Below are 15,137 nucleotides of genomic sequence, written 5' to 3' on the forward strand. Positions count from 1 at the left end.
GCTCCAGGGTCTCTCTCTCACACACACACACACACATATATACAGGATGTTTTTTAAAAAAGTGTAAACATTTTCTTGTGTAATTTAAAAGTTATATATATATATAATTAAGAATGCAAAATCAATTAATTGTAATATCAATTAATAATGATGATTTCATTATATATATCAATTTAAATATATTTATATGTTAACAGCTGTAATATTATAATAATAATAATAGTTGTTTTATAAATATATCAATCTGTATTTATATGTATGTAGATCTGTATTTTTATTCTTAAATAAATAACATGAAATGATCATTTATCAGTAAAAATGCTATATGTAACCCCTTGCAGAATCTGTTAAAATGTGAATAATTTTAACAAAATAAGAGAGATCATACAAAATGCATGTTATTGTTTATTTAGTACTGTCCTGAGTAAGATATTTATATAAAAGATGTTTACATATAGTCCACAAGAAAAAAAAATAGCTGAAATTATTAAAATAACCCCCTTCAAAAGTTTGTGAACCTGACTATGGTTCTTCATACTGTGTTTGTTACCTGGATGATCCACGACTGTGTTCTGTGTTGTGATGGTTGTTCATGAGTCCCTTGTTTGTTCTGAACAGTTAAACCGAGCTCTGTTCTTCAGAAAACTTCAGTTTCCCAGCATCTTCTGCATATTTGAACCCTTTCCAGCAGCGACTGTATGATTTTGAGATCCATCTTTTCACACTGAGGACAATTGAGGGACTCAAACACAACTATTAAAAAAGGTTCAAACATTCACTGATGTAGAGAGAGACACGCAGACGCAGCATGCATGTAACACACACACAACTGTCATCTCTTCGCGTCGGGTGCTTCTTTGCCTCCACGTCATGCATTTAAAATCCTTTAATGCACAGCAAACCGTTGATTATCCCTTACATATATATATATTTATAGCATTGGTTTTGGTTCCTTGTATTGCACATTCAGTGTCTCAGCAGAGCTACGGTGTCAGCAGTGTTTCTGCAGCTTGTATCTGTACATACACACATATATATATATATATAATGTATGATTAAGTAGAGAGTGTTTTCAGTGTTACCTTAGCAGTGTTAACCCAAATACAAACTAATATTGCATCAGCCTCCCCTGACTGAATGTCATCATCACCAAAGCCGCTCTTAATGAAAGCTGAGGAGAGCGAGACGAGTGTTTGAGCAGCTGCAGCGGATCTCAGTCTGTCCTGAAGCCCGAGGCCATCAGTCGGTTCTGTTCGGCGCGACAGACGCTCTCAGGAGTGAGCATTAGTGAGCGTCTCTGAGCGCTGCTGCTGCTGCCGTCTGCTGTTTAACGCCATGAAAATGAGCCGCTGAATTCATGTCAGAAACACAGTCCTGGTGTCAAACATGCTGGGCGCTTTTAAACAGCTGTCTTATTCACCTTATTTGATGAAGAGTGATAAACCAGGGCTTACGATGAAATCTAAAACTGAATTAAAACCAAAATAAAACTGAAATTGCGTTATGGCTCAGTGTGACTGTCAAATCTCAAAGGCTGTGATTTAATGAAATAAGTTTATGCAATGCACGTTTTAGAATGAAGCGGGACACTGTGTGATTTTACGGGATTTAACTTTTGAAAAAATTAGGAAATTACAACAGCCATAAATATTATCTGTAATATTTGTAGTAGTATTGTAATTTTACTCTAATTGTTTAAATTTTTTGTGACATGCTACAATAGCAACTTCTTATTTTGTTTACTATTTTTATTTTGTAATAATGATAATAATAATAATAATGATGATGAAAGTAGTTAGTTATATTGATATAAAGTCACAAAAGTTTTGGCAAAATTGTGCTGCTGTATTTTTTTTAATTTGTTTTTTGTAAAATATCTTATATTTGTCTTTTTTTATTTTATAATGAATATAACAATGAAATTACAACAGTAATATTTCTTATTTTGTTTGCTATTTTTATTTAGTAATATTATTGTTGATAAAAATAATAATAATAATAATAAAAGTAATTCGTCTTATTGGTATAAAATCACAAAAATAAGTTTTGCTATATTGTGAAGCTGGATTTTTTTTTTTTTTTACTATTTTCTGTAAAGTAAAATTATTATCATTGCTATTTTTCAGAAATATTAGATTTTTTTAATAATAATTATGAATTTTATTAGTTTTTTTTTAATTTCATAATGAAATCTTACAATAGTAATATTTTTTGTTTTTGTATTTGTATTGATTAATATTAATAATGAAAATATTTAGTTATATTGTTATAAAATCACAAAAAGTGGCTAAATTGTCCAGCTGTAATTTTTAAATTTTTTAAATTATTTTTTTTTTTTACAGTTTTTCTGTAAATTGTAAAAAACAATTTTCTTTTGTTCCCCTAAATGCTCTTTTATTTTATAGTGAAATATTACAACAGTAATATTTCTTATTCTTTTTAATGTTTTTATTTAGCAACAATAATACCAGTAATTAGTTAGATAGATGTACACTCACAAAAAGTTTGGCTAAATTGTGCAGTTTTTTTTACAGAAGAATTCCAATGTGTTTTTTTTACCCCCAAATCATGCAGCCGTAAGATAAATACTGTGACATGCGTCGGTGTGCAGCATGCTTGATTTGTACACAGATGCATCCAGTTTCTCCACACAGTCTCTCATGACTCATGCTCCTCCACAGAGAAGCAACTGTCTACTTCTCGAAGTAACGCAGACTTTAAAGAGCGACTGAGACTTGGGTCTGAAATGTGCTCTGTGTGTGATTTGCTGAAGGAAACTGGCGAAGAAGCGTAAGGAGACGCTGAGCAGCACGAGGCAGGAGATGACGGTGATGGTGAACTCCATGGACAAGAGCTACGCTGAGCAGGGCACCAGCTGCGACGAGGCCATTTCATTCATGGACACACACAACCTCAACGGACGCAGTGAGTCTCTGAGCATCACACCACAGTCCAGCAAAGACCATACAAACCCTCGTCTGTGCAAACACTGAAGACCACAGTAGAGAGTCTGGAGCTCTCTTCTGAACTGAGCAAACTCCAGACATGTCAATAAAAGTATCCTAAAGTGATTTAATGCATCTTATATGTGACCCTGGAGCACTAAAGCAGTATTTGTAGCAATAGCCAACAATACATTATATCGGTCAAAATTATCAATTTTTCTTTTATGCCAAAAATCATTAGGATATTGCGTAAAGATCGTGTTCCATGAAGATATTTTGTACATTTCCTACCGTAAATATATCAAAACTTAATGTTTGATTAGACTGTCCTATTTATTTTTTATTTATTCCATTTTAATGGTTTAATTAAATTTTACTAATAAAAAAGTATGTCTAATCAATTGAAATTATGAAAATTTAACAATTAAAAAATTCATAAATATTTTACCAATAATAGTACCTCATGAAAATGTTCATTTTTTCAGAACTTTGTGTTTTCGGTTTTAAAATTTTAGGTTACATTTTAATGGTTTAATTAATTAAATTGAATTCATAAATTGAATTCATAAAACTTTAACCATTTAAAAAATTCATAATTTTTAAAAAACAATAATAGTCTCGTATGATATTTATTTATTTATTTATGAATGATTTCTGGATTCCGTTTTAATGGTTTAATTGAATTTGAAAACGATATAGATACATTAAAAAAATTATAAAAATACACTACAAAATTACTAAAACTTTGACTAAAATTTAAACGTAAAATAAACGTAAAAAATAAATAAATAAATAAAATCTGCTTCGAAATATTTACAAATTTTAAGTGTATCAGTACTCAGAAACTAAAATAACCAAAACGAAATAATCTTAAACTAAACACTATATAGACATATTTAAAAATAATAATAATATTATACAAAAAATATAAAAAATAAAATCTAGTTTAAGGTTTTATAGTATATTAACATTATACTAAAATAACTAAAACTAAATAATCTAAAACTTAATAAAAACTATGTAGATATATATTTTAAAAAAGACAATAATGTACAGTAAAATAACTAAAATTTTTACTAAAATTTAAATTAAAAGAACATATAAAGATAAAATCTAAATCAAAATATTAACAAAAACTTTAAACATATCAGTAGTATACTAGAACAACTAAAACTACGTCTAAAACTGAAAACTAAAACTTTAAAGCTATTTAGACATTTAAAAAAAAACCTAATGACAAAAACATACAACAAAATTACTAAAACTAACTAAAATTAACATGAAAACAGAACATTAAAAAAAATTAACAAACAATTTAATAGTATATCAATAGTATACTAAAATAACTCAAATTAAATAATCTAAAACTAAACACTATATAGACAATAATAATATTTTACAAAAAAATATAAAAATAAAATCTAGATAAAGGTATTAACAAACTTTAATAGTATATTAACAGTATACTAAAATAACTAAAACTAAATTATCTAAAACTGAAAACTAAAAACTATATAGATATATTTATAAAAAAGACAAAAATGCACAGTAGAATTACTAAAATTTTTACAAAAATTTAAATTAAAAAACATATAAAGATAAAATCTAAAAAAAAAACTTTAAACATATCAGTAGTATATTATAACAACTAAAACTTAAAAGCTATTTAGACATTTAAAAAAAATTATGACAAAAACATACAACAAAATTACAAAAACGAACTAAAATTAACATGAAAACAGAAAATTAAAAAAATGTTACAAACAATTTAATAGTATATCAATAGTATACTAAAATAACTAAAATTAAATAATCTAAAACTGAAACATAAAAATGCAATAAAAATGGCAAAATTACAAAAAAGAAAGCAGAAAATATAAAAATAAAATCTAATTCAAAATATTAACAAAAAAAACTTTGATATAAGTATACATCAGTAGTATGCTAAAATAATGCTGGTGCAGAGAAGAGACACACATGCTGTTCATATGACAGCTTTTAAGGTTAACAACATCAAAATACAAATAAAGCTCATTTAATAATTGTATAGTGACATGTTTGATTTATACAGAAGTGTAAGTCACATCAGTGTTTTAAGAATTCAGATGTATTCATCACATCTTGCCTGCTTTCTTCTTCTGAAAGCTGTCTCCTCGCCGTCGTCCTTTACCCTGAAGACTAACACACTGAGCACCGCCGTGCCAAACTCCTACTATCCAGGTAAAGCTCTGCGTTCCTCTGTGCTTTTGTCATGTCTGATGCTTTGCTCTGCTCAGCTGAGCTTTAGAGACCGCATACAGGAGTCCCTTTAACTCACATCTGTTACTTTGAGCTCATGTACAGTGGGTACGGAAAGTATTCAGACCCCCTTAAATTTTTCACTCTTTGTTATATTGCAGCCATTTGCTAAAATCATTTAAGTTAATTTTTTTCCTCATTAATGTACACACAGCACCCCATATTGACAGAAAAACACAGAATTGTTGACATTTTTGCAGATTTATTAAAAAAAAAAAACTGAAATATCACATGGTCCTAAATATTCAGACCCTTAGTACCACTAAAGAGTACAAACATACACTTTTAGAAGATATATATCGTTCAAACTTTGGGGTCAGTAAGATTTTTATTTTTTATTTTTAGGAAATGTTTACTTTTATTCAGGGTTATTCTAGTTAACAAAAGCTAAAAATCAAAAAAAAAAAAAAAAGAAGTTTCATTTCTTGCAATAAAATTAACTTTATCTAAAATATGCTAAATAAAATTTTTATTTCAGCTATCATAAAAAACATTAAAACAAACATTTGCATTACTTGAAATAAAATAAACTTTAACTGAATAAATATAAAAAAACTTATTTTATTTTATTTTTAAAAAACTTACTCGAAATGAAATAAACTTCAACTGAAATATACTAAACATACTATAATAAAATTGAAAACTACTATCTAAAATATGAAAACTTAAATATTAATTTAAACTTGATGTACTAAAATAACTAAAACTGGAATAAAAATTAATACAAAATTAACAACAAAATTACTAAAACTTTAACTAAAATTAAAATAAAAACAGAAAATATAAAAATTAATTATTATTGAGCACAACATATTATTTAAAACTATAATAATATCTCAATGATACAAAAATAACATTGCTTTTATTTATTAAGGATGCATTAAATTGATAAATTTTTTTATTTATTTCAGCCATCATAAAAACAATTAAAACAAACATTTGCGATACTTGAAATAAAATCAACTTTAACTGAATAAATATTTTAAAAACTTATTTTATTTTAGCTATCATAAAAATCCTAAAAAAAAAGAAAACTTACTCGAAATTAAATAAACTTCAACTGAAATATATTAAACATACTAAAATAAAATTGAAAACTACTATCTAAAATATGAAAACTTAAATATTAATTTAATTTAACTTGATGTACTAAAATAACTAAAACTGAAATAAAAATTAATACAAAATTACTAAAACTTTAACTAAAATTAAAATAAAAACAAAATATAAAAAAATGAATTTTTATTGAGCATAAAGTATTATTTAAAACTATAATAATATCTCAATGATACAAAAATAACATTCCTTTTATTTATTAAGGATGCATTAAATTGATCAAAAGTGACAGTAAAGACATTTATAATGTTTCAAAAGATTTCTATTTCAAATAAACGCTGTCTTTAGAACCTGGAAAATAAAATGTATCACAGTTTCCACAAAAATATTAATGTTTTCAACATTGATAATAATCAGAAATGTTTCTCGAGCAGCAAATCAGCATATTAGAATGATTTCTGAAGATCATGTGACACTGAAGACTGCAGTAATGATGCTGAAAATACAGTTTTGATCACAGAAATAAATTACAGTTTAACAGATATTCACATAGAAAACAGCTGTTTTACATTAGAATAATATTTCACAATTTTTACTATATTTTTGATTAAATAAATGCACATTAAAAAATAATTACCCACCCCAAACTTTTTCTATGGGCAAGGTACCCAGCTAATTAACTATGTCAAACCATTTCATGCGTAACCAGTTATGTCTGTACGTTCACCTGTTTAACCTTCCTGACTAATGCAGTACTGACTTGATCTGGATCAGTGTGGACTGACCCGCTTTTCTCTTCTCTGTAAACCTCTGCATGTCTCTCGGCCGTGAGCAGACCCTTCGTGCCGACCGCAATCTTAGGGTGAGAAAACCTCTGTTTCTGTCCACACATGACGGTGTCCTGAGAATAGCTTGTTTGTGTTGACGAGAGACAGACAGGAAGTAGATCTGACGCTTCCTCACATTCATACCTGCCTGCTTTTCTCTTCTGTGTGAGACTTGAGGGTTTATTCCTCCCCGAGCCGAGGCTTCACCCCATCCCATCCGCATTCCGTGTCGTGCGTGTGACGTCACGTATGTCTATGACCTCTCATGTGCATGGACAGATAATGTGGACCGGATGAGGGGGGAGTGACAGTGTGGCACGAACGAATAAAGCGACCCATGGTCATTTCCATCAGTGTCTTCAGACGCGCTCTTTATGCTCACGATAGCATATAAACACACTTTGTCATTATAAAATCAATTGTGCACATGCCAGTTTTTAGAGCAATACCCATTTTAATGCTAAACTATGAACTAAATACAGCTCCAAATCACTATATTAAATGATATCTTGGGTTCAGGAAGTATTTTTCCCATTCATTCATTCGAAAGACACAGTAACGAGGGAATTAATCTTCTGTTGTCTTCTGTAACGGGATTAGTTCACCCCAAAAAATATAATTCTGAAAATTTACCTGAAATATATTACATTTACTAAAATAAAATATTTAAAAAAAATTTTTTTATTTCAGTTATCATAAAAATCCTTAGTGTTATTCAAAATAAAATCAACTGAAGTATACTAAAATAATTGTTTTTTTAAATAATATAATTTTATTTTAGCTAGTCGCGACATTTCTCCTATTAATTTAACTTGAAAACTGAAATGCAAGTGAATAATAAAGCAAATAAAAATTATAAAATCACACAACAAAATTACTAAAACGTTAACTAAAATTACTATAAAAACAGAAAATATTTAGAAAACAGCTGTTTTAAATTATAATAATATTTAACAATTTTTACTATATTTTTTTTACTATATAAAGTGACCCATTGTCATTTCCATCAGTGTCTTCAGACGCGCTCTTTATGCTCACGATAGCATATAAAACACACTTTGTCTTTATAAAATCAATTGTGCACATGCCAGTTTTTGTGCAATACACATTTTAATGCTAAACTATGAACTAAATACAGCTCCAAATCACTATATTAAATTATATCTTGGGTTCAAGAAGTATTTTTCCCATTCATTCATTCGAAAGACACAAGAATGCGTACTAACGAAATAATTAATCTTCTGTTGTCTTAACGAGATTAGTTCACCCCAAAAAAATATAATTCTGTCATCATTTGCTCATTTCTTTCTTCTGTGGAACACAAAAGAAGATATTTTGAAGAACGTTGGGAACCAAACAACTTTGGACCCCATTGACTTTCATTGTATTGTGTTCCACACAAATAAGTAAGTCATGCAGGTTTGGAATGACTTGATTGCAAGTAAATGATGACCAAATTAATGACTTTGGGTAGGTAACTAGCTATCTAGTTATACTGCGTTCATTCACTGCTTCAGAATCACTATTTACGTCATGATTTTTTTACATCTACAGAAGCAGATCTCAGATCTTCAGTGTTGAAATTAATGTAGTTTAGTGCTAAATGATTGTGAAAAGGTGAACAAAATTATTTTTTAACAAATCTGTAGGAAAAGTAAAATGTTGAAATACTGTTGTGATACCTACGTTGATTCGATTTGCAAAATCAAAACAAAATTTCACTATGTTTCAACCTTGACCCATGACATTGCTTCAACTGGGAATAAACGTTGAAATGTGTTGTTTCAACATTGGAAAAACATATAGTGATAAATGGTTGTGAAAACGTACAAAATGCAATATTTTATTGAGATCTGTGCGAGAAGAGGTTGAAATAATGTTGCAATATCAACGTTGATTTGATTTGCAAAACTAATATCTTCTACATCCGTGACATTGATTTGCTTGTAAATAAACGTTGAACGGTGGAAAAAAGTTTAGTGTTGAATGATTGAAAAAGTGAACACAAGTCTTATTAATCAATATTTACATTTTAAGAAGTTTTGTACAAAAAGTAAAATGTTGAAACAACGTTGCTGTATCAACACTGATTTGATTTGCAAAACTGAAACAAAATTCTACAACAATTCATCAATTGTTCAATTGATCAATTCATCCTTGATTCCCGTGAATAAATTTTGAAATGCGGTTGAAATAATGTAAGTTGTTGTTTCAGCGTTAAAAATAAAAATGAGGGCTAAATGGTTGTAAAAAGGTAAACAAAATCAACACTGAAATTAAATTGAAACAAAATTCAAACAATTCAACCTTGATCCATGACATTGATTTACCTGTGAATAGCCTAAATGTTGAAATGTGGTTGAAATAATGTCAATTAATAATATCAACGCTGGCAACGGTTAGTTCTGAATAGTTCTAAAAAAGTTTAACAAAATACTTAGAAATCAACAATGAAATTTTAACAAAAAAGTAAGACATTGAAACAACGTTGCAGTATCAACATTAATTCAATTTGCGAAATTGATACAAAATTCAACACTGATTCAACCTTGATCCCTGATGTTGAATCACCCTCGAATAGGCGTTGAAATAATGTAAGTTGTTTCAACGTTAAAAAAATAGTTTTTAGATATAAATAGTTGTGAAAATGCGAACAAAATGCTTACAACTCAACATTGACATTTTAAAAAGATCTGTAGGAAATCAACCTTGAACAATGACATTGAATAAATAATGTCAGAGTTTAAATAATGTCAGTGTTGTTTCAATGTTGAAAAACAGAGTTCAACATTGAAATTTTAGCAAGATCTGTAAGAAAAGTAAGACGTTGAAACAACGTTGCGAGGTCATTGTTGATTTGATTGGCAAAATTGAAATAAAATTCAACACTGAATCAACCTTGATCCATGACGTTGAATAAACATTGAAATATAGTTGAAATAAAGTCAGTTGTTATATCAATCTTGAAAAACATCGGCATTTAATGCAAAAATGTTAGAGTTCAGCAAGATCAGTGTCAATTCGATTTGCAAAATTGATACAAAATTCAACACTGATTCAATTCACCCATGAACAAGCGTTGAAATAATGTATGTTGTTGTTTCAACATTGAAAAACAATTATGTTTAATGCAAAAGCATTACCAAAGTACTTAAAATACAGAATTAAAATTTTAACAAGATCTATATATATAGAAGTTAAACTTTCAAACAGCGTTGCAAGGAAACTGTTGATTTGATTTGCGAAACTGAAACAAATTTCAACACTTGATCCATGATAAACTTTGAAATGCCGGCTTGAATCACGTAACTTCCGAGCTCGTATAGGCCTGTTTAGAAAGTTTTATCCGTTAGGCCTGAATGGGATTTTTACTTGGGGAACCCGAGCGTTGAGCAGGTTCAGATTCGGCCTCGTCTCATTCCTTCATTTTGACACCTCAGACGGTTCAGCGCAAGTCAGTCAGAACCTCAGATAGTCTCTGGACTTCATGTGTAGCTGCTCTTGCTTCAACTATCTTGTTGCTTACACCCTTTTTCCTCTCTCTTCCTGTTTTCTTTCTTCACATTTAACCTGTTATGTATCCTCTTAAAAAGTGCCCATTAATGGTAAGTTGCCAATCGGCCCTGTGTTTTTTGGGGGTGACTGTCAGTGGGATCCGCTCCCCCCTCTCCCCTCAAACCGTGTCGCCTCTCTCGCATGGCCTTGTGTCGCATTTCGCCTCCCATTAGCTAGCATTGCCGCCCTCTTCATACATACAGTACAGTGGCAGCCAAAATGATTAGAACACTAGTATTTCCAGCAGCTAAAACATGGTTTTAAGTCAGTTATTTCTATCTTTTGCTGTAGTGTGTGAGTAGGAAATATCAGTTTACATTTCCAAACATTCATTTAGCCATTAATTGTAATAATACAGTGAGATGTTTGTGCTCCACACAGAGATCTGATCATCATCAGTCTGTCTGGAGTCACATGAAGAAACAGAACAAACTGAGACAGACTCAATCCAGAAGAACTGACGCTTCAAGAAACCTCCTGCAAAGCTCCTGAGAAACTCTGCTCAAGTGCAACGAGGGCAAACGCTGCTTTAAACGCAAAAGATGCTTGCACCAATGCTTGATTTTATATAGTTAATTGATCAAGAAAATCTATTTATGACATTATGTTTGACAGCATCCTCATTTTACAGCATTTCTAGCTGCTGGAAATACTAGTGTTCTAATTATTTTGGCCACCGCTGTAAACCCTCCACTCACCTGCATCCTCAAATGTGCTTTCTTTTGGTTCCCAACCCTGTCGTGAAGGTGCCACATCCAGACATCACCATTTCACCATTCGTGCGACCTCATTTTGACATCGGATAGCCAGTTTCTTTAGCTAGAACAGACGGCTTGGTTTTGTTTCGATGTTACCGGCGTTCTGTTTATGCACATGTTTGGATTCGACTCACCTGTTGTTCTGTGCTCATCTCTTCATGTAGTCGTCAACCTACTGCTCATCCAATCCTTTGCAGTTTTCTTCTGCGTTTGCTGACCGTTTGTCCCTTGCGTTTTTCCCATCAGACGAGAACCACACCATGACAAGCGAGACCAGCAGCTTGGTTCAGTCGCACACTCACTCCTACAAGAAACGCGAGGCGGTGGATGTCCCATATCAGACGGGACAGCTTCATCCGGCCATCCGTGTGGCCGATCTTCTCCAGCACATCACGCAGATGAAGTGCGCCGAGGGTTACGGCTTCAAAGAGGAATACGAGGTGCGTTCTTTTACTTTAGTCAAAATTTGTTTTGTCACACGTTTGTACGTCACTGCATGCTGTTTGCATATTACTTTTTAAGGGTGGTAACTGAATAAATCACCACAGGTAAAAACACACTCACCCCAGTGTCGTTCCAAACTTGACTTTGTCTTTTGTGAATCACAAAAGGAGATTTGCGAAATTGATACAAAATTCAACACTGATTCAACCTTGATCCCTGATGTTGAATCACCCTCGAATAGGCGTTGAAATAATGTAAGTTGTTTCAACGTTAAAAAATAGTTTTTAGATATAAATAGTTGTGAAAATGCGAACAAAATGCTTACAACTCAACATTGAAATTTTAAAAAGATCTGTAGGAAATCAACCTTGAACAATGACATTGAATAATAATGTCAGAGTTTAAATAATGTCAGTGTTGTTTCAATGTTGAAAAACAGAGTTCAACATTGAAATTTTAGCAAGATCTGTAAGAAAAGTAAGACGTTGAAACAACGTTGCGAGGTCATTGTTGATTTGATTGGCAAAATTGAAATAAAATTCAACACTGAATCAACCTTGATCCATGACGTTGAATAAACATTGAAATATAGTTGAAATAAAGTCAGTTGTTATATCAATCTTGAAAAACATCGGCATTTAATGCAAAAATGTTAGAGTTCAGCAAGATCAGTGTCAATTCGATTTGCAAAATTGATACAAAATTCAACACTGATTCAACCTTGATCCCTGATGTTGAATCACCCTCGAATAGGCGTTGAAATAATGTAAGTTGTTTCAACGTTAAAAAATTGTTTTTAGATATAAATAGTTGTGAAAATGCGAACAAAATGCTTACAACTCAACATTGACATTTTAAAAAGATCTGTAGGAAATCAACCTTGAACAATGACATTGAATAAATAATGTCAGAGTTTAAATAATGTCAGTGTTGTTTCAATGTTGAAAAACAGAGTTCAACATTGAAATTTTAGCAAGATCTGTAAGAAAAGTAAGACGTTGAAACAACGTTGCGAGGTCATTGTTGATTTGATTGGCAAAATTGAAATAAAATTCAACACTGAATCAACCTTGATCCATGACGTTGAATAAACATTGAAATATAGTTGAAATAAAGTCAGTTGTTATATCAATCTCGAAAAACATCGGCATTTAATGCAAAAATGTTAGAGTTCAGCAAGATCAGTGTCAATTCGATTTGCAAAATTGATACAAAATTCAACACTGATTCAATTCACCCATGAACAAGCGTTGAAATAATGTATGTTGTTGTTTCAACATTGAAAAACAATTATGTTTAATGCAAAAGCATTACCAAAGTACTTAAAATACAGAATTAAAATTTTAACAAGATCTATATATATAGAAGTTAAACTTTCAAACAGCGTAGAAACGCGAGGCGGTGGATGTCCCATATCAGACGGGACAGCTTCATCCGGCCATCCGTGTGGCCGATCTTCTCCAGCACATCACGCAGATGAAGTGCGCCGAGGGTTACGGCTTCAAAGAGGAATACGAGGTGCATCCTTTTGCTTAATTTCTCTTTAGTTTACTCTCAACATCATTTGTTTCGTCACACGTTTGCATGTCGCTGCATGCAGTTTGCATATTATTTTTAACGGTGGTAATTAAATATAATCACCACAGGCAAAAACACACTCACCACAATGTCGTTCCAATCTTGACTTATGTCTTCCGTGAAACACGAAAGGAGATGTTTAGCAGAATGTGCAAGCTTCAATTTACTATGCAAAAAATTAGACTTTTTTTTTTCAGAGACATTTTGTTCAACATCTCTTTTTGAAAGTCATACAGGTTTGAAATGACAACTTATTAATTTTTGGCTGAACTATTCTATTGATATTCACTGCAAAAACTATTTTGCTCAGTATTTTTGTCTTGTTTTCCAGTGCAATTATGTAAAAACATTAACTTAGTAGCAAAGTGACTTACGATATTAAGTCCCTTAACGAGTTTATGCTTAAAACAAGAAAAAACAATTGTATCAAGGGGAACAGAGAAATAAACTTCAAAGGGAAAACATGATTATTTTTTGGACCCCATTAGCAGATATTTTTCTTGTTTTAAGCAAGAACTCACATAGTTTTCAGAAAGTAAGACTTAATATACTCTTGTTTTCCAATACAAATATCTAAATATTCTTAAATCAAGATCTATTTGCTTGAGATGCAAAATAACTTATTTTAAGAATAAATTAAAGACTTAATATCTTAGGTCATTTTGCATAAGTAAATGTATCTTGATTTAAGAATACTTAAGTATTTTGTCTTGTTCTCCAGTACAAATATCTAAATATTCTTAAATCAAGATACATTTACTTAAAATACTCACTCATTTTCTGAAAAATGTGAAGCGAGATTTAATTTTAAAAATGATTTATTTATTTATTGTTTTAATTTACCCCATTAGCAAATATTTTTTTACCATAAACTCACTTAAATGTGATCATTTTTATGGAAAAACAAGTCTTACTATAAGTCATTTTGCTTCTGAAGTAAATATATCCTAAAGATTTAAGAATGTTTGGATATTTGTACTGGAAAACAAGACAGAAATACTGAGAAAGAGCATTTTTTGCAGTGTTATCTCCATGAGCTCATGTCATCACCAAACCGCTCCAGTTCTGTTGAATCCTTTCGATGTTACCGGCGTTCTGTTTATGCACATGTTTGGATTCGACTCACCTGTTGTTCTGTGCTCATCTCTTCATGTAGTCGTCAACCTACTGCTCATCCAATCCTTTGCAGTTTTCTTCTGCGTTTGCTGACCGTTTGTCCCTTGCGTTTTTCCCGTCAGACGAGAACCACACCATGACAAGCGAGACCAGCAGCTTGGTTCAGTCGCACACTCACTCCTACAAGAAACGCGAGGCGGTGGATGTCCCATATCAGACGGGACAGCTTCATCCGGCCATCCGTGTGGCCGATCTTCTCCAGCACATCACGCAGATGAAGTGCGCCGAGGGTTACGGCTTCAAAGAGGAATACGAGGTGCATCCTTTTGCTTAAGTTTACTCTCAACATCATTTGTTTCGTCACACGTTTGCATGTCGCTGCATGCAGTTTGCATATTATTTTTATTATATTTATTTATTGTTTTAATTTACCCCATTGGCAAATATTTTTTTACCATAAACTCACTTAAATGTGATCATTTTTATGGAAAAACAAGTCTTACTATAAGTCATTTTGCTTCTGAAGTAAATATATACTAAAGATTTAAGAATGTTTGGAT

The 15,137-nt window shown here is 31.2% G+C and overlaps 1 protein-coding gene across 1 annotated transcript in view; it reads left to right on the forward strand.

Moving 5' to 3' along the window:
- The window catches only part of LOC107744738 (protein tyrosine phosphatase receptor type M), a 182,087-nt gene that overhangs the window by 122,520 nt on the left and 44,430 nt on the right, over window positions 1-15,137 (forward strand). The window contains 4 exon segments of the mRNA XM_016558555.1: window positions 2,774-2,925; window positions 5,091-5,175; window positions 7,135-7,158; window positions 11,684-11,879. Coding sequence (XP_016414041.1) covers window positions 2,774-2,925; window positions 5,091-5,175; window positions 7,135-7,158; window positions 11,684-11,879 — 457 coding nt within the window.

Source organism: Sinocyclocheilus rhinocerous, unplaced genomic scaffold (genome assembly GCF_001515625.1).
Source record: "Sinocyclocheilus rhinocerous isolate Xijiao unplaced genomic scaffold, SAMN03320098_v1.1 scaffold1189, whole genome shotgun sequence".
NCBI lineage: Eukaryota > Metazoa > Chordata > Actinopteri > Cypriniformes > Cyprinidae > Sinocyclocheilus > Sinocyclocheilus rhinocerous.